General features: G+C 37.1%; 1 protein-coding gene across 1 annotated transcript; it reads left to right on the forward strand.

Annotated features, from left to right (window-relative positions):
- LOC127100452 (NO-associated protein 1, chloroplastic/mitochondrial) lies at nt 1–25,343 on the forward strand. Its single transcript, XM_051037654.1, has 13 exons — nt 1–508; nt 614–799; nt 1,563–1,649; nt 1,838–1,917; nt 2,172–2,253; nt 2,829–2,849; nt 3,288–3,333; nt 17,342–17,460; nt 17,547–17,660; nt 17,732–17,839; nt 17,950–18,039; nt 24,643–24,752; nt 24,936–25,343. Exons 1-13 carry the CDS (start codon nt 164–166, stop codon nt 25,183–25,185), a joined length of 1,638 nt encoding a protein of 545 aa, XP_050893611.1. The 5' UTR covers nt 1–163; the 3' UTR covers nt 25,186–25,343.
- The last annotated feature ends 1,421 nt before the right edge of the window (nt 25,344–26,764 follow it).

The following is a 26,764-nucleotide window of genomic DNA, read 5'->3' on the forward strand; positions in this document are numbered from 1 at the left end:
AATAAATTGTACCAAACATCTCAAATTTAAAATAATTCATCCTTTTCCCGTCCGATTCCCTCTAACCAAACACACCATTAATAAACCCAATGGTTTTCTGTCATAATAATTTCCGGTAAGAGATTGCAACTGAATTCTGAAGAGGGCACGCAAAACCTCAGCAATGGCGCTTAAAACCCTATCCACTTTTTTAACACCTCTTTCTCTCTCAAATCACAATTTTCCAAAAATTCACACCAAACCTTCCCTCATTCTCTGCGAATTCTCACGTCCTTCCGTACCAGAAGGCACTGGCGCTGCTGCTCCCTCCCCCGGCGAGAAGTTCCTCCAACGCCACCAGTCATTTGAGTCAACTAAACTCATTCTCAAGGAGAACCAGAAGAGTAAACCGAAAGAGAAGCCTCTGAAAGCTTCCAATGCCGTTACTTCTTGCTATGGTTGCGGCGCTCCTTTACAAACTTCCGATAACGATGCTCCTGGTTTTGTTGATTCTGAAACCTATGAATTGGTATATCTATTATCTAATCTTACATAAAATTGTCAATTGGTTGTTTCTGAATTACATAATGCTGTTAGTGTGGTGTGAAATTGCTTGTTTGTTATTGTGCTGCAGAAGAAGAAACATCACCAGCTTAGAACCGTTCTCTGTGGGCGGTGCCGGCTTTTGTCTCATGGCAAAATGATAACTGCCGTTGGAGGACACGGAGGATACACTGGGGGGAAACAGTTCATTACCGCAGAAGACCTTCGACAAAAGTTGACTCATTTGCGTACTGCCAAAGCTTTAATTGTCAAATTGGTAAACTTACCTGTCTGACATTTTCTTTATGTAAAATCAGCAAAGTTTGATTTCAGTCAGAGTCAATGGACAATCTTTTAAGAATAGATATTGATATTTCTGATTAATCCATAAAATAATGCCTATAGTGCTATATTGTGACTCGAATAGCCGGTATGACGGCGCTATATTGCTATAGCGTAGCAAATTTGGACAAACAAATTTTATTCCGCGATAAGCTATTTAGTACAAAATGTTCCCAAATAGGCCATAGGGGGAATTTTAACAACTAGCTATTTTATGCTATCCGCGGTTGGCAACACCGATCCATAACCTTCTTATCCATAAATCATGTCTACAATTTATTAAGATACCCGCGATCTTAACGAAAAACAGCGGCATATGTCTTTTCCTTATCCATACAAAATATTTCTTTCCCATATAAACCTTTCATAAATATTACAAATGTTTTTCCCAACCAATGGTAGTATGTCACAAAAAACATTATCAATCCTTTTTAAAAGAAGTCTTGACTCAATAGTTTCCTGCTTTGCATTTATTATTCTCTTGTTGTCATTCTGATTTACCTATGCTTATCATCCAAGAAAACAACAAGAGTATGCTCTAATTTTTTTTGGTAGATTCTGAAAATTTCAAATTATCACAGAACATTTTGTAGATTCTGCAATATTTAAACTACATTTTGTTTATTTCTAATTAGCGATAACGAAATACTGAAAGGAAAAAAGCTTCTTTGTCTAATTGTCGAGGTAACCACTTCTAGGTTGATATTGTTGACTTCAATGGCAGTTTTTTGTCCCGAGTGCGAGATCTTGCTGGTGCTAATCCAATAATAATGGTGGTGACTAAGGTAATTACATGCACACAACTTATTTTTAATTTAATAGGACTTTTTTGGCAAATTTATGATAAGATTTTAAATATACAACTATATGGTTATTGCATTTGATAGAATGTTCTCTTTGTATATTGATCTCCTTCCAAGAGATATTGATTTTTATTATGATTATCACATTTGATAGAATGTTCTCTTTGTAGGTTGATCTCCTTCCAAGAGACACTGATTTTAATTGTATTGGGGATTGGGTTGTAGAGGCTATCACAAGAAAGAAACTGACGTATGTATCTTCTTTGTATTAATTCTTGCCTTTGAAATTACTAATTTGTGACATATTACCACACTGTTCAGTTATCTGTTATTAGAAGTTTTAAGATTGAGAACGTGAATTTTGCATACATTTGGTGTTAATTGTTAAACTTGCCTTGCTTGCGATTAGATGAATCCATTTCTTCAATTTGATTTTTGTGGAACATGATAACCACAGCTGATGACTTTAGCATATCAAATTTCAATTGCTGATATTCATTGCAGCGTTCTCAGTGTCCATCTCACCAGTTCAAAATCATTGGTAGGAATAACTGGAGTGATATCAGAAATACAGAAAGAGAAGAAGGTTTGCATTCCTTTTAACTGATTTCAGTTCTTAATTTTTGAAGCCACCAAGAATTTTTTGGGGAAATTTGAATATACACTGCCACTAAGTATTACATTTAAGATGACAAAACTGTTTGACTGTTACTATCATCCACATTTATAATAAAGATGTTGATTCTGTACATAAAACTTTGTAAGTAATGTTGAAAATAATTTGCAATGTTTTTTGCATTGCTGTTAAATGAACTTGTCACATGTCATGGGCTGTCATATAGCTTTTAGAGATAATTGGTGTAGGAAATTTAATTGGATGTTCTCTTTTCTAATTTGTTTTTCCTCTTGTCAAAAGCATAATTTGAAACCATAGAACTAAAATAATGATGATACATAGTGATACTTTTCCCCTCCAAATGTCTATGTATCTGCATTCTGCATGGGATGTAGTACATAGGAAGATATTGAGAAAATGTCGTGATGATTTAGGGCTGAGGTGTCTTAACTCGAACTTCAAAATAAACTATGAATTTCATATGTTTTTGATATTTTTCCGATTTTTCTCTCTACTGAAATTCCATTTTTTTCCATTTTGTGTAGGGAAGAGATGTTTACATTCTGGTAAGTCTCTGAATTGGATTTTCATGTGCTTAAGTAGGTTATGATTGCAGATGAGTTAATATTCTTTGATGTTTTTACTAAGTTGTTCTGGAATATGTTATGTTTTCTTGGCTTACCACAAATGATAGAAGAACCAAATCAACCAATATATTAAATTGTACTCATTTCATGTATTTTATTTCCCGCTGTAAATGTGCTACTCTAGCTCACTTGCTGGAGATTCATTTATGGCCTTTTGTATCGCAACTCATTTCTAATATTAATATTAGAATTTCCTCCGTGTAGTATGTATAGAACCCTTTGTATTTAAAGCTTCAACTTTACCAGTTGAGCCAAGAGCTGAATTGACATATACCTTTATTTTATAGGGTTCAGCTAATTGACATATACCTTTATTTTATAGGGTTCAGCTGATTGACATATACCTTTATTTTATAGGGTTCAGCTAATGTTGGGAAATCTGCTTTCATCAATGCCTTATTAAGTAAGTTATATATACATGCTTTCTAACACTAGGATTAACCTTATGGACTTTTTATGATTGAAAAGTTGTGAAACATATGCATTATAAGTTATATTAACATGCTTTATATTTATAGTTACAGAAGGAATCAATTAATAATTACGTAGGATCAAATTAAATCCTTAACTTATTTATAGTTACAGAAGGAATCAATTAATAATTACGTAGGATCAAATTAAATCCTTAACTTGTGCAACGCCATTGCCAATTCCTAGCTATTATTATTTACAAAATAAGAACCTGTTAAATTTGCTCTCTAACACTACCCCTCAAGCTAGAAGAGCTTATATGTCAAATGAGCCAAACATGTTACAATTGTGGTCCACCTAAGAGCATCTAATGGACTTAGTGAATGTGTCAGCTAGCTAATCACCAAAATCGACAAGACCATTTGTGATTTCACCTGAAAGCACTTTCTCCCTCTCAGTTAGTAAATTGATGAGTTGGCTAGAGGGTTGTTATGAGTTATTTTGTTTATTCATAGAAAGTCTTTAAATAGCCCTCAATTATTAGAGGGGAAAGATAGCTTTTGAATAATTGGGTTTTATGTGTGGTTAATGTAGTGTTAAAGTAGAGTGCTCCTTTGTAAACCTTTTGTATCTTCTCTTTCAATCTCACTTAAAAAAACAAGTAATCCTTCGTTTGTTTGTAACAGTTAAGAAATCCTTCAAAGCCAATTTGTAGGATAGAATTGTCCCTACTTATAAACACATGTTCAGGTCATATATTATCTGATGTGAGATTCTTAACCAGAGTTATTAATTCCGGATAGCAAGCGGAGCGGTGGATCCAAAAAATGGAAAAGCGAGATAATTATATGAAAATTATATATATAAAAATATATATGAATAGTTAAGGATAAACAACTTATTTTTAAGAGAATTAATTATTATTATTATTATTTTTATTATTGTTACTATAAGTGATTCTGTAAAAAAAAAAACATAATGCTAATACTCATGCAAGTTATTATTATTATTATTATTATTATTATTATTATTATTATTATTATTATTTAAAGAAAACTAATATTATTACTATATTTTAATGATTTCCTTAAAATAAAAATTACTATAGGATGTGTAAGTGATAGCATACAACTGTAATCTCATTAGATTTTGAAAAGATATTTTGACTTTTCAACCCTCTTTCAATATACAACTGCAATCACTCTATTATTAAATATTTATTTTTCTCTTTCATCACATTTTCCTGGATTTGTTTCTCTTTCTTCTTCATCTCATCTTCTTCTCTTTTTTCTCCACCGACGGTGCCGGTTACTTTTCATCTCAGAAGTTCATAAAATCCGCTTGGACAAACAAAGAACCGCTCAGACCGGGGTGCGACCCGCGACTCGCGATCCGCGTTTATGACGAAATCGCACGCGTTTTCAAACGCCGCTCCGCTCCCGTCTTCTCACGCATTGGGTGGCCGCACCGTTCGCGGCCGCGATTGATAACTCTACTCTACACCCCCCTCACGTCCAGGACTGAACATCTAGAGCGTGAAAATAAGTGGTGGGTAACCTGATAGTGGAAACATGATAGCAGGTGGTTCACATAATCTTAAACGAGGCTCTTGATACCAAGTTAAGAAATGTGGTTGACCCTAACTCATCCCTATAAAACCGGCTTGTAGGGTGAGAATTGTCCCCACTTTTAAGCACATGTTCAGGTCATATATTGTTCGATGTGAAACTCTTAATAGTAATTGCTTGACAATGGTCACGGCTTGGAACTTGATTTTAGAATCATCCGTTAAGGTGACAAAAGGAAAATAATTAGAGTTGATAGGCAAGAGAGAAAATATTTGTTACCTATCACGTGGTCAGAAGCGCCATAGGACTCAGGTTGCAGGATCGGAAGATCGGACTCAGGTTGCAGGATCGGATCCGGTGATGGCGGAGGCGTCGGAGGAGAGTCTTCGATGATCTCAGGGACAGGGACGACAGGCATTGGGTGACGACGCTGATATGTTTAAAGTGGTCGAGAAATGGGGAGGTCAGGAACCATAGACTGATGGGGGATAATGGTATACGGGACATTAATAACTGTCAGAAAAGGTATGGAAGTACTTTCTTGAATGGGTTTTGAGTTACATGACTAGACTCGAAATATGGAACAGACTCAAAGAAGGTAACATCGGCCGATATGAGGTATTGTTGTAGAGTATGTGAATAACAACGATAACCTTTTTCGGATCGATGATAACCAAGAAAGGCACACTTTATTGATTGAGCTGATAGTTTATCAAGACCAGGAGAAAGATTGTGTACAAAACATGTGGACCCGAAGAATCGGGGAGGAATTAGGTGAAGTGGGGAACTGGGAAAAATGATTGAATGAGGGATTTTATTGTTAAGGACAAATAAGGGCATGCGATTTATAAGGTAACATGTCGTTAGCACACCATTCCCCCAAAATCGAAGTGGAACATTACCATGGAGTAGTAGGGTTCGAGTGGTTTCTACGAGATGCCGATTTTTGCGTTCGGCTATCCCGTTTTGTTGAGGTGTGTGAGGGCAAGATGTTTGATGGAGAATACCATTGCGTGACATAAAATTTTGAAATTGTTGGGATAAATATTCACATGCATTGTCACTTCTTAAGGTACGAATAGACACACCGAGTTGAGTTCTTATTTCTTGATAGAATTGTTCAAAAATAGAAAATAGTTCAGATCTATTCTTCATTAAAAATAACCACGTGCAATGTGAAAAATCATCAATAAAGGTGACAAAATACCTTGATTCAAGAGTAGAGACAGTACGCGAGGGACCCCAAACATCGGTGTGAACTAAAGCAAAAGGGGACGAAACTCGTTAATTGACTCGATTGGGAAACTGACCACGAATGTGTTTCCCTAACTGACACGACTCACAATGTAAATTAGATACCTTCGATAAATTTGACACCAACTTATGTAGTTTGGAAAGACTAGGATGACCTAACTGAGCATGGATAGTGAGTGGAGAATCTTTGGCTGAGCATGTCTGAGATGACACCGAGAGGTAATAAAGGTCTTGAGACTCACATCCGACGCCAATCGTCCGTCCCGAACTTCGATCCTGCAGGGTATCATTATTGTTAGTGAAGGTGACACTACAATCAAGAGATCGACTTAAACGACCGACTGAAAGTAAATTAAATGGACAATTAGGTACATAGAAGACAGAAGTAACAGAAAGAAGGTAGAATTTGAACAGTACCAATCCCTTCGGATCGGGTTTGAGAACCATTGGCAGAAGTTATAGCAGGTAAGAAACCAGATGTAGAGAGAGAAGAGAAAAGTTTTATTATCGGTAACATGATCAGATGCATCAGAATCAAGGATCCAAGGTCCAAGAGAAGATGATTGAGAGAGACAAGCAGATGAATTACTAGTGTGTGCTACCTAAGCAGTAGAATCTAAATTCTGATAATTCTGATACCACTTGAGGAAATCATTGTAGTTTGGTGTAAAGTTATGAGGAGTAGCCATGAGTATCTGAAGAGAGAAAACATCACGCGAACCGGGTGAAAAATGCTCTGTTTGAACTGGATGGTCGTCGGATGCGCAGGCACGCGTAGGGCAACAACGGAAAAAGGACGACGGTGGGATCAGATGGTGGGGTTAGTTTTCCAAAACGTTGCCGGAAGTTTTGCCGGAACAGTAACGCCGACGGAGTGGTTACCGAAGAATTTTGAAAGTGAGAGGCAAACCGGAGTGATAACACGGTTTGCAAAAAAAACAAAAATTCTCACCGGAAAATAGTGGGTCAACCGGGTAAAGCACGACGATGAAAGAATTATCTTTTAGCAGACTCTAGATACCATGTTGAAATACAAGAGACTAAGAGACATTTGAATAAACTGTACATTTGAATAAACTGTGTGTTTTGAAAAACATTACGGAGACTTTATTATATATATAGAGATTACAATTAATTACATGATATAGTCGATGTGAGACTATTCTATATACAAATATTCTTAACACTATATTTACAAATATCAACAACTACCTTTATTTTTCTTTATTCTCCATTAAGGAGAAAATTAAGTATAATAATTATATCTTCACTATATAAACCAGCCTAAGACTGATGAATAAAACACAACAGCTTTTATCTATCTTTTTTCCAATAAAGTGACTATGGGCAAACCGCAATGAAGACAGAATGTTGCTCTCGTCACTAACTACAATCCCCCGAGGAAGTTATTATTTGTCATTAATTATAAATTAAATCCTCCAATTCAAAGCAGCTTATTAGTCCACTTTTTTGTCGTTGTTCCTAAGTCGGTTATCTTGTTGCTTTTGTTTCTCTGTCGTCTTTGCACCTTGGACACTTGCCTATGGCACTTTTGACCACGTGATAGGTAACAAATATTTTCTCTCTTGCCTATCAACTCTAATTCTTTTTCTTTTGTCACCTTAACATATGATTCTAAAATCAATTTCCAGGTCGTGATCATGGTCAAACACCTCCTCACTTTCAAAATTCTTAGGTAACCACTTTGCCGGCGTTACTGTTCCGGCAAAACTTCCGGCAACGTTTTGGAAAACTAACCCCACCATCCGATCCGACCGTCGTCCTTTTTCCGCTGTTGCCCTGCGCGCGCCTGCGCATCCGATGACCATCCAGTTCAAACAGAGCATTTTTCACCCGGTTCGCGTGATATTTTCTTTCTTCAGATACTCATGGTTACTCCTCATAACTTTACGCCAAACTACAATGATTTTCTCAAGTGGTATCAGAATTATCAGAACTTAGATTCTACTGCTTAGGTAGCACACACTAGTAATTCATCTGGTTGTCTCTCTCAATCATCTTCTCTTGGACCTTGGGTCCTTGATTCTGGTGCATCTGATCATGTTACCGGTAATAATTTTTTTTTCTCTTCTCTCTCTACATCTGGTTTCTTACCTGCTATAACTTCTGCCAATGGTTCTCAATCCCGATCCGAAGGGATTGGTACTGTTTAAATTCTACTTTCTTTCTGTTACTTCTGTCTTCTATGTACCTAATTGTCCATTTAATTTACTTCCAGTCAGTCGTTTAAGTCGTTCTCTTGATTGTAGTGTCACCTTCACTAACAATAATGATACCCTGCAGGATCGAAGTTCGGGATGGACGATTGACGTCAGATGTGAGTCTCAAGACCTTTATTACCTCTCAGTGTCATCTCAGACATGCTCAGCCAAAGATTCTCCACTCACTATCCATGCTCAGTTAGGTCATCCTAGTCTTTCCAAACTACATAAGTTGGTGCCAAATTTATCGAAGGTATCTAATTTACATTGTGAGTCGTGTCAGTTAGGGAAACACACTCGTGGTCAGTTTCCCAATCGAGTCAATAAACGGGCTTCGTCCTCTTTTGCTTTAGTTCACACCGATGTTTGGGGTCCCTCGCGTACTGTCTCTACTCTTGAATCAAGGTATTTTGTCACCTTTATTGATGATTTTTCACATTGCACGTGGTTATTTTTAATGAAGAATAAATTTGAATTGTTTTCTATTTTTGAACAATTCTATCAAGAAATAAGAACTCAACTCGGTGTGTCTATTCGTACCTTAAGAAGTGATAATGCATGTGAGTATTTATCCCAACAATTTCAAAATTTTATGTCACGCAATGGTATTCTCCATCAAACATCTTGCCCTCACACACCTCAACAAAACGGGGTAGCCGAACGCAAAAATCGGCATCTCGTAGAAACCACTCGGACCCTACTTCTCCATGGTAATGTTCCACTTCGATTTTGGGGAAATGCTGTGCTAACGACATGTTACCTTATAAATCGCATGCCCTTATCTGTCCTTAACACTAAAATCCCTCATTCAATCCTTTTTCCCAGTTCCCCACTTCACCTAATTCCTCTCCGAGTCTTCGGGTCCACATGTTTTGTACACAATCTCTCTCCTGGTCTTGATAAACTATCAGCTCAATCAATAAAGTGTGTCTTTCTTGGTTATCATCGATCCCAAAAAGGTTATCGTTGTTATTCACATACTCTACAACGATACCTCATATCGGCCGATGTTACCTTCTTTGAGTCTGTTCCATATTTCGAGTCTAGTCATGTAACTCCAAAACCCATTCAAGAAAGTACTCCCATACCTTTTCTGGCAGTTATTAATGTCCCGTATACCATTATCCCCCATCAGTCTATGGTTCCTGACCTCCCCATTTCTCGACCACTTTAAACATATCAGCGTCGTCACCCAATGCCTGCTGTCCCTATCCCTGAGGTCATCGAAGACTCTCCCCCGACGCCTCCGCCATCACCGGATCGGGTCCTACAACCTGAGTCCGATCTTCCGATTGCCCTTCGAAAAGGTATACGTCAAACACGAAATCCTTCTCCACATTATATTGATTTATGTTATCATCGTCTTTCTCATTTGCAGTATACTTGTTTGTCTTCTTTGTCTTCTTTGTCTTCTGTTTCAATTCCTAAAACTCCAGGTGAAGCATTATCTCACCCCGAGTGGAGGCAAGCAATGATTGATGAAATGTGTGCTCTTCAGAGCAGTGGTACCTGGGAACTGATTCCTCTACCCCCTAGGAAATCTTTAGTAGATTGTCGTTGGTTTTATACAGTGAAGGTTGATCCAGATGGTAATATTGATTGATTTAAAGCTCGCTTGGTAGCCAAATGATACACTCAGATTTTTGGATTGGATTATAGTGCTACTTTCTCGCCTGTAGCCAAGATGGCTTATGTTAGACTTCTTCTAGCCATTGCAGCCATTCGACATTGGCCTCTTCATCAACTTGACATCAAAAATGCTTTTTTACATGGTGATTTTGAAAAGGAAGTATATATGGAGCAACCACCTGAGTTTGTTGCTCAAGGGGAGTCATTGAATATTGTGTGTAGGTTACACAAGTCTCTTTATGGTCTTAAGCAATCTCCAAGAGCTTGGTTCGGCAGATTCAGCGCTATAGTACAATAGTTTGGTATGGTCCGTAGTGAAGCTGACCATTCTGTTTTTTATCGTCATTCAGCCCAATGGTGTATTTATCTTATTATGTATGTAGATGATATTGTCATAACTGGTAGTGATTAGTATGGTATACTCCAGTTAAAACAACATCTCTCGAATCAATTTCAGACAAAAGATCTTGGTAAACTCCGTTATTTCTTGGGTATTGAGGTAGCCCAATCTAAAGATGGTTTGGTGATTTCTCAGCGGAAATATGCTATGCATATTTTGGAAGAAACAAATTTGTTGAATGCTAAACCAACTGATACTCCTATGGATCCAAGTGTCAAACTACTACCCAATCAAGGGGAGTCTCTATCTGACTCTGGAAGGTATAGGAGATTGGTTGGAAAGTTGAATTATCTCACAGTCACTCGTCCAAACATTTCTTTTGCAGTTAGTGTGGTAAGTCAGTTCCTAAATTCCCCTTATCAGGAACACATGGATGCTGTTATCCGGATTTTGAGATACATCAAATGTGCTCCAGGAAAAGGTCTAGTGTATGAAGATAAATGACATACTTAGATAATTGGATACTCTGATGCTGATTAGGTAGGGTCACCCATTGATAGACAATCCACATCTGGGTATTGTGTACTTGTTGGGGGAAGCCTTATATCCTGGAAAAGTAAGAAACAAAACATAGTTGCAAGATCAAGCGCTGAGGCAGAGTATAGGGCCATGACAATGGCAACATGTGAACTTATTTGGTTAAAACAATTGCTCAAGGAACTTCAAATTGAAGAAGTAAGATCAATGACACTTATTTGTGATAATCAAGCTGCATTGCACATTGCTTCAAATCTAGTCTTCCATGAGAGGACCAAACATATTGAGATAGACTGTCACTTTATCAGAGAGAAGATCGAGTCAGGTGCCATATTTTCACAAGCTTTGTCAACTCTAATGATTAATTGGCAGACGTGTTTACAAAATCTCTGCGAAGCCCCATAGCTAATTATATATGTAACAAGCTTGGTGCATTTGACTTATATGCTCAAGCTTGAGGGGGAGTGTTGATATTTGTAAATATAGTGTTAAGAATATTTGTATATAGAATAGTCCCACATCGATTATATCATGTAATTAGTTGTAATCTCTCTTTATATAATAAAGTCTCCATAGGGCTTTTCAGAACACACGGTTTATTCAAATGTCTCTTAGTCTCTTGTATTTCAACAGTAGTATTAAAGACAATAATAAAACCGAAAATAATATATTTTCCAATGGAAACTCAATTTTCATCTTAAGTTCTTCTAAGACTCTAAGGATCCATAATCCTTCACAAATACCTTGAGACATAGCTCTAAACTCGGCCTCTGCACTACTCATTGCTATAACTCCTTGTTTCTTGCTCCTCCATGTCACAAGATTACCCCAAGCATAAGTACAATATCCAGAGTGGTATCTGCAGGACGACATCCAATCATTCTTGTTTCTTTCAACAAGTCTAGAATGTATTTCTGCTGCAAAACCACAATACCATTCTTTGACTGAGCAACCTCCATACCTAGAAAATATCTCATGAATCCCAAGTCCTTGATTTTAAAGTCTACTGCCAATTTCTCTTTTACTCTTGCCATTTCCATTGTATCGTCTCCAGTAAGGACAATATCATCAACATAAACAATCAGTACAACAAATTTCCCATCGTGGGAGAACTTTGTGAAGAAGGTGTGGTCAGCCTGTTCTTGGATGTATCCTTGTTTCTTCATGGACTGAGTGAATTTTTCAAACCAAACTCTAGGGGACTGCTTTAATCCATACAAAGACTTATTTAGTTTGTACACATTTGAACCAAGTTTATTTTCAAAGTCAGGAGGAATGTCCATATATACTTCTTCTTCTAGATCGCCATTAAGAAAGACATTCTTAACATCTAACTGATGCAAAGGCCAATCCATGTTAGTAGCAAGAGACAAAAGAATTCTGATAGTGTTCAATTTTGCAACAGGAGCAAATGTCTCTGACTAATCTATACCATAAGTTTGAGTAAAGCCTTTAGCCACCAAGCAAACCTTGTACCTTTCAATTGACCCATCTGAATTATACTTCACAGTAAACAACCATTTGCATCCAACTGTCTTCTTTCCATTTGGTAGTGACGTAACACTCCAAGTTTTGTTCTTTTCAAGAGCTTTCATCTCCTCAAGTACAACTTCCCTCCACTTTGAAATTTCTAGAGCAACCTGTACATTTTTTGGAATTTCTACACTAGACAATTTTGAGGTGAAGACTGACATATATGAAGATAAATTTGAATATGATATAAAATTGGAGAGTATCCAACAAAGACACATTTTATAGCACGTGGCTCAAATTTTCCAACATTTTTATGTTCATGAACAAAGGCTGTGCAACCAAAGATTTTTTAAGACAAATTGGTTAAAACACGAGTACTAGGAAAACATTCTTTGAAGACATTAATTGGAGTTTGAAAATTGAGAATTTTGGAGGACATTATGTTAATTATATACGCAGCTGTTAAAACAGATTCGCCCCACAAATAATTTGGTACTTTATTCGAAAAAAGTAGAGCTCTAGTAACCTCTAGTAAATGTCTATTTTTCCTTTCGACCATTCCATTTTGTTAAGGAGTATTAGAACATGAACTTTGATGTACAATCCCATTTTTTAGAAAAAAATCATCCAGGATAATGTTAAAATATTCTTTGCCATTATCACTTCTAAAGACTTGGATATTTGTTTGAAATTGGTTTTGCACCACTGAAAAAAATTCTTTAGATGTGATAAACTATTTTTTGAGAGAGAGTGTACTTGTACGTTTAGGGCCCCAAACATCACTGTGTATAATAGAAAAAAGTTTTGATGATTTATAAGGCTGTATTGAAAATTGGGAACGATGATGCTTTGCGAACTCACATGCTTCACATTTAAACGAAGAAAAGTTCTGATTGTGAAATATCTTAGGAAACAAGTGTTTTAAGTAACGAAAACTGGGGTGACCTAATCTTAATGCCATACCATAATGTTGTCATTTGTATTATTCAAAACAAAAAAAGATTCAAAGCAGGAATTTATTGTTTTTGAAGGTAGTTGTGGTGCAGATCCAATGTCAAGGTAGTAGAGTCCTCCACTCTCCTTAGCACTACCAATCATCTTCCCCGAGTTCAAATCCTGAAAGAAACAGTGAGATTGGAAAAAAATAGTTTGACAAACTGGCGGACATTAAATTACAAGATAAATTTGGAACATGAAGGACATTTTTGAGAGTTAACATTGGAGACAACACAATTGACCCTTTACCTGCAATGGCTGTGTTAAGAGTTCTACATCGGATAATATATGACCTGAACATGAGTTTATAAGTGGGGGCCGTCTTCACTCTACCGACCGGTTTTGTAGGGTTGAGTTAGGCCCAACCATATTTCTTAACATGGTATCAGAGTCTCGTTTAAGATCCGGTATGCCACCTACTATGGTTTTCGTTATCGGGCCACCCACCATTTATTTCCAGGCTTCACATGTCCAGTCCTGAGCGTAAGGGTGTGTGTTAAGAGTCCCATATCGGACAATATATGGCCTGAACAGAGGTTTATAAGTGAGGACAATCCTCACTCTACCAACCGGTTTTGTAGGGTTGAGTTAGGCCTAACCACATTTCTTAACAGGCTGAAAAAGAGTCATCTGCGATTTTTATTTTTTTATTACCTGCACATGGACTATATGAAGAGAATAAAGTAGATTCACCTGTCATGTGATCGGAGACACCTGAGTCTACTATCCAAGTATGACTGAGACTGGCACTAAGAAATGCAGAATTACCTTTTGTTGCTATAGAGCAAGAAGGGGTTGGAGACTCGAGGAGTTTGTACAGTCTATCTAGTTGCTCCGTAGTGAGTGGAAACTGAGACGGAGGGGGTTGCTGCCATTGATCAGAATTACTAGCCTGAAATACACAACCACTTTTTTTCTTCCAGTTAAGAGGTTTACCGTTGAGCTTCCAACAAGTTTCACGTGTATGCCATTCGCGCTTGCAGTGATCACACCAAGGAACTTTGTCTGTCCTTCTTCCCTCGTCAAGGTTCCTAGTAGTCAGAGCTGAGCCTTCAGATTCGGAGCTTCATGGTGTCTTATCCATCAGAATTCCTTGTCGTGCCTCTTCCTTTCTTATTTTTGCAAAAGTTTCACGAAGAGTTGGTAATGATACTTTTCCTAAAACTCTACCTCTTACCTCATCAAGGTCTTTATTGAGCCCAGCTAGAAACATGAATACACGATCATTTTCTTGCCTCTTGAGAAACAAAACATTGTCTTCTATACACCTCCAGTTGTCATCAAAATAGAGCTGTAACTCTTGCCATAGTGCCAACAACTCATTGTAATAAGCAGTTACACTCCTGTCACCTTGTTTCCCATGCCATAACTTTGATTTTAAATCAAAAATTTGGGAGAAGTTTTGAATATCAGAGTATGTTTCTTTAACAGCTTCCCACACATCCTTTGCGGAAGGTAAAAACATGTAAGACTTACCTATTCCAGTTTCCATAGAGCTTACCAACCACGTAATAATCAATGAGTTTTCTGACTTCCACTGTTTGTAACAAGGATCTCCTGTTACCGGTTCAACTACTGCTCCTGTTAAGAAATCAAATTTCCCTTTGCTATCCAATACCAACCGAACGGTTTGAGTCCATTCATTATAGTTATTCCCATTCATTTTAGGGATATTGACCTTGAGGGAGTATGAGGAACCCTCTTGATCATTACCGCCTATGTTGAAATAACTGTCACCAAAAACAATGTTGTTCCCGTTTCCATTGTTGTCGTCATTACTGCCACCATTTATGACCATCGGCGGTTCGTCTTGTATGACGTTTCCGCGGCCGACGTCTGACTTAGGTTGTGGTTGTTCGCCATGGTTGGATCTGGTGTAGGCCTGTGATTGGGAAGGCCACCTGTTGTTGTTATTCGCCATAGGAGGCTAAACGAGTATGTGAATCGGGTCAGGTAAGAAAGCGGGTCGAACAGAAACCCCTAACCTAGTGCTCTGATACCATATTGGAAAAAATAGGTAAAAGCTGTTGTGTTTTATTCCTCAGCCTTAGGCTGATTTATATAGTAAAGATATAATTATTACACTTGATTTTCTTCTTAATGGTAAATAAAGAAAAATTAAGAAAAATAAAGGTTACAGGCAAAAATAAAATTGGAAATAATATAACGCTTAATTGCGGCACATGGCTTGTCTTCATTGCAGCCTCCAACACCTTCATTGTGTTGGATTTGAAGGGGTGGATTTAGTCCCACGTTTCTCATAGATATGGCTTGTGTAGTGTTTATAAAACTTGGGCAACCTTCACCTTACAAGCCGGTTTTGTAGGGATGAGTTAGGTTCTACCCAAATTCTAAGACTCGCTTAACCCAAACCCTCTGCTTCCTTTAAGTTGCTTGAAAACTCACTTGACCCATCATCTTTTCTAACACTAAGCCCAAAATTGAACTCTTTTCCTCCTTTCTTTTCTTTCGAGTATCTTTCTCTACCGTTTAAAGGAATTTAAACCCTTCGCAATTCCGTCTCGACATCCCTTGCTAATTTCATCGCTTGAACTCGTGTGCGAGGATTTAAGATCCTCACCTTCAATTTGATCTTTGGTCGGAGTCCTCCGACGAAGATACCTATATATTGATCTTCTGGCAAATGGCTCACCTAAGAAGACATGTATTTAGAGTCTGTGATATAGTCATCCACACTTTCGATTTGCATCAAATCTTTCGATTTTTCAAATGGATTATCACTTTGCCTTCCCCCGTACCTTTCAATTAGAGATTGTTTCAGTTTCATCCATATCAAGTTATCTTCCATTTCACGTAGAAGATTTGTACAAGTAGATTATCACCCCTCCATGCTTGGCTTCGTTAATTTCACCTCCATCGTCTTCGAGGAATCTTGCACCTCGAAATACGTCTCAGAGCGGGTAATCCATCCTATTGGGTTTTCTCTGTCAAACGACACCTTCTTCACTCCCATCTTGAATTCTGACACAGGTTCATTAATGGAAGATGAATGCGGTCTCTCTTCAATGAGACAATTTATAACTTCGCAAATTCAGCCAGCGTAGTGTGATGAAATTCTTCCAAAGTTGGGTGCAATGAATCTTCCATCGTCATCATTCTCATCTCCAACGCATCTACATGATCAGTCACCTTTGGTGCATTCGCAATGTTGATTCACAGGCTCTCCTCTCCGTATCCGGAAGGTCAGGCCAATGATAGGAACCATAATTTACAGGTAACAAGGTGCATGATTAATAGCAAATGTTTGAGCTTAAAGCTCTTACAATGGTGGAAATGCGGGAAGAAAATGATAAATCAGAGTTACTAGAACTCCTAACCAGATAATTTCTTCTCCTACCTGTTTACTAACAACTTTTCTGAATGAATTGCACATCACCCTTTCCTCGTTTATTACCGAAAATTCCCCAAAATTCAGGGAATATCTCAACTTACCATTATTCCCACAGTTTCTGCAACCTTCTAGAATCTGTGCTTGTATGATTTGGGCCCAATCTCCAATTATTGGGTCATCACACATATTGGACCTTAGTGTTCTATCAGTCTTGTACAAAATGTTGTATTGGTTTTTGCCATGGTAGTCATTATTTGCAATATTCTTGAATAGTCTGCTTTTCATTGATGTTGAACAATACTCAAGCTATGTTTTGATGCGGCTGCCAGCATGTTTTTTTAAAGCCAGCAGGTTAAGCACCTTTATTGTGCAATAAAACAGCAGTGTACACCTGCATTATACATCTGACATTTAGCAGATATATATTTTTTTATTTGTTTCATTTGGCATTCTGCTTCCACATCAATCTGTGTATAGCTAGAATGTAATTCTGTTTATATAGACGAAGATGGATGCCTTTAATTTTTCATCAAATTTCTAAATTATTCTTTATATGGCCTATCATTTTGAAAATTTCAGGTATTCATGTACATTTTTTTCCTTTTTGACCTTTTAATATTTGATGCTAGAGACAATGGCTATAAACGATCCAGTGGCTGCATCTGCACAAAGATACAAACCAGTACAGTCTGCTGTTCCTGGAACTACCTTAGGGTCAATTCCAATTAATGCTTTCCTTGGAGGAGGGGTATGTCTTTCTGATTTATATATTTAGGTCAAAGAGCTTTCTAATCCTTTGTTTTTATTTAAATTGTTTTTCCCTATCAAATGCAGAAACTGTATGACACTCCAGGAGTTCATCTCCACCATAGGCAAACTGCAGTCGTTCATTCCGAAGATCTATCCTCCCTTGCTCCTAAAAGCCGACTGAGGGGTCTATCTTTCCCGGTATGTTTCAAAAACTGTTACGACATTATACAATCATAAGTAAATTTAACTTATCCTCATGCTATGATTAGAGTTCTCAAGTATTCTCGGACAATACAAAGGAAGGTGCTTCAACAGTAAATGACTTGAATGGATTTTCAATATTTTGGGGCGGTCTTGTCAGAATTGATGTCTTGAAGGTTTTTATTATATCTTTTCATTTCCAGTTTATAATTCATGTCGATGGACCATTTATTTATAATTCATTTCATCCTCTTTCCCTTGAAGTTATCAGTCTTAATGATTTCAGGCTCTACCAGAAACATGTTTGACATTTTACGGGCCCAAGCGGATACCAATTCATATGGTGCCCACAGAGAAAGCAGATGAATTTTATCAGGTATTGTAAATCAATATTTTATTAGAACTAAACAATAAGATACTTGGTGTTATGGCTCAAATCTGTTCTAAATTAGTAAGTGTGATTAACGTTTGGTTTGGTTGCAACTAAGTTCATGTTTCTAGATTTAAGCATTGTTAGAAAGAAAAATAAAATAAAGGTGCTTAAGATTTTTCACCGAAAAAAAAACCAAAAAAAAATGCCAACTTATGATGGAATCTTTTGGCACCTGTTCATATTTTTGCTTTTGGTTGCTAGAACATTATTCAATAACAAAAGTTGGAAGTACTGCAGTTTTTTCTTGTTTTGTTGCTATTAGGTTAATGATGGAGAAATAGATGGGGATGTAAACCATCAAATTCAAGTTGGATGATTGAAATGGAGAAGGACATCGGGTGTTTTATGTGATACAAATGTACCACTCAAGTTGACAGAAAAGTTTTATCGAACTGCGGTAAGACCTGCGATTTTGTACGAGATAGAATGTTGGGCGGTTAAGAATCAACACGAGAATAAAGTAAGTGTAGCAGAGATGAGGATGTTGCGTGGATGTGTGGTAAGACTCAATAAGATAAAATTAGAAATGAAAATATTAGAGAAATTGTCGGGGTAGCGTCTATAGTGGAGAAGATGGTGGAGAATAGACTTATGTGGTTTGCGCATATAGAGAGAAGACCGGTAGATTCTGTAGTAAGGAGGGTAGACCAAATGGAGATAAGACAAACAATTAGAGGAAAATGAAGACCTAAAAAGACTATAAGAGAAGTTATTAAGAAAGATCTCAAGATAAATGATTTAGATAGAAACATGGTTCTTGATAGCAAATAATGGCAAAAATTAATCCATGTAGCCGACCCCACTTAGTGGGATAAGGCTTAGTTGTTGTTGATGCTATTAGGTTGATAAGAGTTGAAAAGCTATTTTATATTAATAATATAGCATTGGTTTTACATAAAGTGGATGGAATTTATAACTACATATTGACTTCTAGTTGCCTGAGATCAAATTGCATTAGAATCTACAAATTCTCTTTTTTTTTCTCCTTTTTTCCTGGTAAAACTAAAATTATCTCGTCTTTTTGGCCTATTTAGGTTTGTTATTCATATTGCTTTCTACCTAGGAGCGACACGCACAAGATAGTCATTCTATTGATCTATTAATTTTGTCCATGTTCCATTTTCCACTCTAATGTCAACAAAAGTGTTAAGCTTCAAGCTTTGTACATCTTGAAAGGAAGAAGAAGATTGAATAGACAAGAATGAATGTGCTGAATCTGATATTACTCATCATCATACCAATTAAAAGAGTACAAGCTTGCTATATAGCAAGTAAAGTCTAACTAACTTGAACTAGCACCTAACTATTGGATAACTAACTAGAAGTTAGTTATGTTATAGCTACTCTATCTTGTGAACAAGTTTATTTTCACCACTCTTTTCATTACATTCAACAGTCCCCCTCAAGCTAGAATGTATGTCAATCATTCCTAGCTTGGCTTGAAGACTTGAGAATGGCCTCGGGTGAAGTGATATGGTGAGAATGTCAGCAACTTGTTCTTTGGAGGTGGATGGCATGAGATGTACCATTCCAGTTAGGACCTTGTCACGTACCACATGACAATCAATTTCGATATGCTTGGTTCTTTCGTGAAAAACTGGGTTTGCTGCAATGTGCATTGCAGATTTGTTGTCACAATAAATGATAAAGGGAAGCTGGTGTGAAATCTTGAAGTCATCAAGTAGGGAAAGTAGCCATATGCCTTCACACGTAGCATGAGCCAACGCGTGATATTCAACTTCTGAAGATGATCGAGATATAACAACTTGCTTCGTACTTTTCCAGCTGATGAGAGATTTGCCTAGGAAAAAACAAAAACCAGTTGTGGATCTTCGTGAATCTGGGCAAGCACCCCAGTTAGAATCAGAAAATCCCTTGAGGCAAGGGGTGTTGGAAGCGTTGAAGAACAATCCTTGGCCAGGATTGTGCTTGAGGAATCGAAGAACATGAAGGCCAACCAACATGTGTTGATCAGTCAGAGCATTAAGAAATTGACCGAGTTTACTTACTGCATAAGCAATGTCTGATCGAGAATGAGTAAGGTATAACAATCGACCAATTAGTCTTCGATATGCAGTGAAATCAGATAAAGGATTGTCAATATTCTGGTGAAGTTGTAAGTGAGGTTGCATTGGTGTATTGCATGGCTTAACACCAATGAGGCCTGCATCGTAGATGAGATCTAGTGCATATTTGCGCTGACACAACCTTGTGCATTTCGAGCTACTTCAAAACCTAAGAAGTATTTCAAAACTCCTGGATCTTTTATATTGAACTTGGCATGGAGAAGTGCTTTAAGTTGTTTAATTTCTTGAAGATCAGTTCCTCCTAGGACTAAGTCATCCACATAGACAAGGATGACTGTAAAACCTGCTGGTGAAGTTTTGGTAAAGAGTGAATAGTCAGCTTTTGATTGAATGTAGCCACTAGCAATGAGGGTATCAGTGAGTTTGGTATTCCACTGTTGACTTGCCTGTTTCAGTCCATACAAGGATCTTTGTAGTTTGCACACTAGATTATTATGAGGTAGTTCCAGGCCAGGTGGTGGCTTCATGTACACTTTTTCATTTAAATCTCCATGGAGAAATGCTGTGTTGACATCAAGTTGGAAGAGTGGCCAGTTGTGAACAACAACAATAGCCATAAGCACTCAAATGGTAGTCATTTTAACCACAGGACTGAAGGTGTCCATGTAGTCTAAGCCTTCAGTTTGAGTGAAACCCTTGGCAACTAAACGTCCCTTATACCTTTCAACAGTTCCATTGGCATGCATTTTCAACTTGAAAACCCACTTGCATCCAATGACTTTCTTGTGTAGAGGTAAATGGACCAGAGACCAAGTGTTGGTTTTAATCAAAGCATTCAACTCTCAAATTGAATAGCTTATATCCAATTATCATCAGAAATGGCAGACTCATATGAGTGAGGTTCACTTATGGCAGATAAATTGAGAATAAAGTTTGTGTGCAAGAGAAAAAGCCTCATATGATAAGAAAGATGATAGAGGATACTTACATTGAGAAGAAGAATTGGTAGCACCTGCTTCTAAAATGGAGATTGTATTAGACATGAGATTACAATGGTAATCTTGAAGATACGTAAGGGGTTTGACCTGCCTGGTGGATTTCCAGGTAGGTAATGGAACTTGGGGTACAAAGGTTGTAGCATGGTCTGTAATAGGGGTGAAGTGGGTGTACCAGTTGCTGGTGTAGTAGGTGAAGTTTGAGGGACAGAAGCAGTTGTGGGATGAATGTTAGGTGTATATGAATAGTTCAGTAGAACATCTAAGTATCATTAGAAACCTGTGTCGCAAGACTAGGATTAGGGGAATTAACAGGTGGATGTTTGTATGGGAAGTGATGTTCAAAGAATGAACATCCTTGGATACAAACAACTCTTTACTTTGTAAGTCAAATAGGATATGGCCTTTGGTGCCAGGTTTCTAACCTAAGTAGACACATTTTCTAGATCTAGAGTCTAGCTTCTTTCTTTGAGCTTTCAAAATGGATGCAAAGCATAGTGAACCAAACACTTTGAGGTTTGTAAGATCAGGTAACTTGTTCTATAAGACATGATATGGTGACTTGTGTTTTAAGAAAATAGATGGCAGTCTGTTATTATGTGAATAGCATGGCCAACAACATGAGCCCAAAATGTTTGAGTCAAATTAGATTGGAATAAGATGGCTCGAGTGATACCTAAAATATGTTGGTGTTTCCTCTTAATAATGTCATTTTGTTGAGGGGTACCAACAAAAGATGTTTGATGAATAATGCCATACTGTTTGTAAAATTCAGTGAGGATGAATTCACATCCATTATCAGATCTGATACATTTAATAGATGTGTTGAATTGAGTTTTGACGAATAAAACAAAGGATTTGATGACAAATGATGCTTCAGATTTCAATCTCATGAGAAATAACCAAGTGAATATACTCTTACCATCTACAATAGAGAGGAAGTATCTATAACCCATCATAGATGGTATGGATAGGGGACCCCAAATATCCATATGCACTAAATCAAAATTTGAATGAGAAACATGAGAACTGCGAGAAAAAGGGAGTCTCCTTTGATCGGCATAAAAGCATACATCACAAGGAGTATTACTAGAGACAAAATGTATAAAAAGAAAGCATTTGTGTAATTGAGTCAATTTTGTGTTAGAAGGGTAACCAAGTCTTAAGTGTCAAAGATTACAGTTTTGATCTATGTCTAGAGACTTATTGTGTAAGGTATTGATGAAGTGATTTGATGGAATGTGGTGCAAGGTAACTGAAGGTGACTCTAAAATATTCAATCCACCCTTCAATCTAGCTGTGCCAATCCTTTTTGTTGGAAAATATATTATTTTCAGTTTTATTATTGTCTTTAACACTACCTTTATTTTTCTTTATTCTCCATTAAGGAGAAAATCAATTGTAATAATTGTATATTCACTATATAAACCAGCCTAAGGCTGACGAATAATATATAACAACTTTTACCTATTTTTTCCAATATGGTATCATAGCACTGGGTTAGGGGTTACCGTAAATCTTTCCTCAACCTATTTTTGTTGGGTTAAGAGCACTGAGTTAGGGGTTACCGTAAAACTTTCTTCAACCTATTTTTGTTGGGTTAGGGGTTATCATAAAGCTTTCCTCAACCTATTTTTGTTGCGTTAGGGCTTACCATAAAACTTTCCTCAACCTATTTTTATTCGACCCGCTTTCTTACCCGATCCGATTCACATACCCGTTTAGCCTCCTATGACGAATAACAACAACATGTGGCCTTCCCCATTACAGACCTACATTGGATCCAACCATGACGAACAACCGCAACCTGAGTCGGGCGTTGACCGCGGAAACGGCGGTGGCCGCGGAAACGGTGTACGAGAGGAACCGCCGGTGGTCATAAACAATGACAGTAATGACGACAACAATGGAAACATGAACGACATTATTTTTGGTGACAGTTATTCCAACATAGGCGGTAATGATCAAGAGGGTTCCTCATACTCCCTCAAGGTCAATATCCCTAAGATGAATGAGAATAACTATAATGAATGGGCTCAAACTGTTCGGTTGGTATTGGATAGCAAAGGAAAACTTGGTTTCTTAACATGAGCAGTAGCTGAACCGGCAACAGGAGACCCTCGTTACAAACAATGGAAGTCGGAAAACTCCTTGATTATTGCGTGGCTGGTAAACTCTATGGAAACTGGAATAGGTAAGTCTTATATGTTTTTACATTCCGCAAAGGATGTGTGGGAAGCTGTTAAGGAAACATACTTTGATATTGAAAACTCCTCTGAAATTTCTGGTTTAAAATCAAAGTTATGGCATGCGAAACAAGGTGACAGAAGTGTAACTGCTTATTACAATGAGCTGTTGACACTGTGGCAAGAGTTAGATCTCTGATCTCTGTTATGATGACAATTGGAGGTGTACAAAAGACAGTGTTTTGTTTCTCAAGAGACAAGAAAATGATCGTGTATTCATGTTTCTCGCTGGGCTCAATAAAGACCTTGTTGAGGTAAGAGGTTGAGTTTTAGGAAAAGTATCATTGCCAACTCTTCGTGAAACTTTTGCAGAAATAAGAAGGGAAGAGACACGACAAGGAATTATGATGGGCAAGACACCACGAAATTCGTGAAATTTCGTGTAAAGAATTTTTTTTCAATGGTGCAGAACCAATTTCAAACAAATATCCAAGTCTTTAGAAGTGATAATGGCAAAAAATATTTTAACACTATCCTGGGTGATTTTTTTCTAAAAAATGGGACTGTACATCAAAGTTCATGTCCTAATATTCCTCAATAAAATGGAGTGGCCGAAAGGAAAAATAGACATTTGCTAGAGGTTGCTAGAGCTCTAATTTTTTCAGTGAGAGAACCTATTCACCTTAAGATTTTGGGTGAATATATGGTGTGTCTCTCACAAAGGTGTTGCTCCAAAAGAAGAAGTCTCACAATGTTCAATGCTCCCTTGTGAGAAACTCCCCCAACAAATGGTATCAGAGCCTCATTTAGGATTCGGTGGGGCACCTACTATGGTTTCCGCTATCGGGCCACCCACCATTTATTTCCACGCTCCAGTTGTCTAGTCCTGAGCGTGAGGGGGTGTGTTAAGAGTCCCACATCGGATAATATATGGCCTAAACATGTGTTTATAAGTGGAGGCAATCCTCACTCTACCAATCGGTTTTGTAGGGTTGAGTTAGGCCCAATCACATTTCTTAACATGGTATCAGAGCCTTTGGTTTGAGAAATGGACCGACTTACTTATATCAAAATGAGATGAGATATGCAGCGGTGAAAGCTCAATCACAGGCCTGCTTATATAGCAAGTAAAGTCTAACTAACTTGAACTAGCACCTAACTACTTGATAACTAAGTAGAAGTTAGTTATGTTATAGCTACTCTATCTTGTGAACAAGTTTATTTTCACTACTCTTTTCATTGCATTCAACAAAAAGTGTGGATTTGTGACACTTGTATGTAGGTTTAAGGATACTTATTTCCTCAAACCTGAATGATGGGTTTGCGTTATTGTTTCAGAAAGAACTTGGAGTTCTGCTAACCCCGCCAAGTGGTAGAGAGAAGGCTGAGAACTGGAGAGGGCTTGACTCAAAACATCAATTGCAAATAAAATTTGAAGATGCTAAAAGGTATAAGTCTTAGTTTCTTCTATCAACTTTTGGATGTAAAAGGTTTTAATGTTGCATTAGAATTGGATACCCTGTTCTACAGATTCTAGAGTTTATTGTTAAATCATTTCTGCCAAATATGCCTATATTTATGATTAATATTAATAGAGAAATATGAAATTTCTTGTTTTTCTTTTTGTGCAGGCCAGCCTGTGATATTGCTATATCAGGTCTAGGATGGCTTACTGTTGAGCCGGTTAGTAGGTCACACAAACTCAAACAACAAAAACCGGGAGAGATTGCGGGTGAATTGCTTATAGCTATACACCTCCCCAAACCTGTTGAGATTTTTGTAAGGCCACCAATACCAGTAGGCAAGGCTGGGGCAGAGTGGTACCAGTATAAGGAATTAACAGATAAAGAGCAGGAAATGAGACCAAAATGGTACTTTTGAATTCTGTGTATTTTTTGATTTTCCTTTTACTTATTAAACTGAAGGGTTCATACTTAAAATTGCATTAGCAAATGATGAATCATTTCCTAAATTAATCATCAGACGCCTACAGTCACGCATAACATGTTTAATAGCTGCCCGAATATTTTTTTCTTTAATGCAGTGAGCAATAACAATATAAGAATCCGTATACGCAGACATCTCTGATGTTTTGTTCCATAGCCATCTGCAAACCCAACTCACTCCCATTCATTGCCTTGGCTACAACATGATCAAATAGAGTATTTTCCAACCTGCAAGCCTTGAAAGTCGGATCCTTGACAATCAATCCCCAACCCGTGTTGGTATCCTTAAAACAGCGTGCGTCGACCGTAATTCTTGACTCATGGTATATAGTTTCCCTTCCAATGATCTATTACCACTCATATTGTTGGTTTTCTTGCGATGAAGCTCTTGTTAAGGTTAGAAAGGAATGGGCAATTATGCTACCGACATGTTTCAAAATATCACAAGTCCATAGAACATAAAGAGTATAAAAACTCAATAATACACAGGGTGATAGACGGTAACAATTCTTAATCAACGGTCCTTATCCCCACATGACCGAGATTCCAATAAAAGCAGTAAGAAAATGAGAATGCAAAGACACTTTCCAATGCATAGATACCAAGTTGAAGCACTCGGTGAGAGGGAGAAATGTTTAAACATCACATCACCTCTCACTCAAAATCAATAGAAGCGACATGAAGTAAAATTCAGGTGAAAACAAGTTTGATAAGCATAAAAGAAGTCCAATTCCACGTCTTACTCTTTCTAAAATAAATGTTATCCAACTTTTGCGGTTTTATAAAAGAAGTCCAGTTCACCATCTTACTCTTTCTAAAATAAATGTCCACTTTTGCGGTTTTATGTGTATACCGGTTTTGATGATTGACTCAATAAATATCAAATATTATGAGCATTATAAAATAATGGACTTCAATAAAGGTTTGAAATAAACATTCAAAGATTATGAGCTTAGTTTTTTTATCTTATCTAGGATCAATTGTAATATAATGTGCGAGTATCTCTGATAAAAATATACACACTCAATTTTTTTTTTAACTTCATCTCTTTCAAACTCTATGAAAAAGGAATTTCTTTTACTGAAGCACAATCAATTATAATTCCTAGATAATCAATCAATTATGTGGCGAGTTTCACTTAATAATCAATGAGATTAATCCATTATGGTAAGAATATGAACAATTTTGCATGTGCATAATATATTTCCATAATTAATTGTGGACCGGTTTGAGACTTTAAAATAACATTCTCTTCTATAAGTAATTTATGTAATCTGCTACTTTAATTATAATATATAATTGTAAAATCAAGAGAGTGATGTTTACTTCAACTTATAAGTATAAAGTTTGCGAGTTGAACCAATAATAAAACTTTGGTGTAAAAGATTTCAAATTCAACTCGTGTTAAAAGTTTGATGTAAAGGTTATGAGTTAATTCTATGATAAAAATTTATTTGATGAAAATTTTTAAGGTATTATCTTTAGAGGCTGGATCTAGGTCTCATGATTTTGAA

The sequence above is a fragment of the Lathyrus oleraceus genome, chromosome 7 (assembly GCF_024323335.1).
Source record: "Lathyrus oleraceus cultivar Zhongwan6 chromosome 7, CAAS_Psat_ZW6_1.0, whole genome shotgun sequence".
NCBI classification, from domain to species: Eukaryota; Viridiplantae; Streptophyta; class Magnoliopsida; order Fabales; family Fabaceae; genus Lathyrus; species Lathyrus oleraceus.

Coding starts and splice junctions, on each gene's coding strand:
- LOC127100452 (XM_051037654.1), top strand. CDS start 164: ATGGCGCTTAAAACCCTATCCACTTTTTTAACACCTCTTTCTCTCTCA. Junction 509..613: donor ATTCTGAAACCTATGAATTG/GTATATCTATTA, acceptor ATTGTGCTGCAG/AAGAAGAAACATCACCAGCT. Junction 17,840..17,949: donor TCAGAATTGATGTCTTGAAG/GTTTTTATTATA, acceptor TAATGATTTCAG/GCTCTACCAGAAACATGTTT.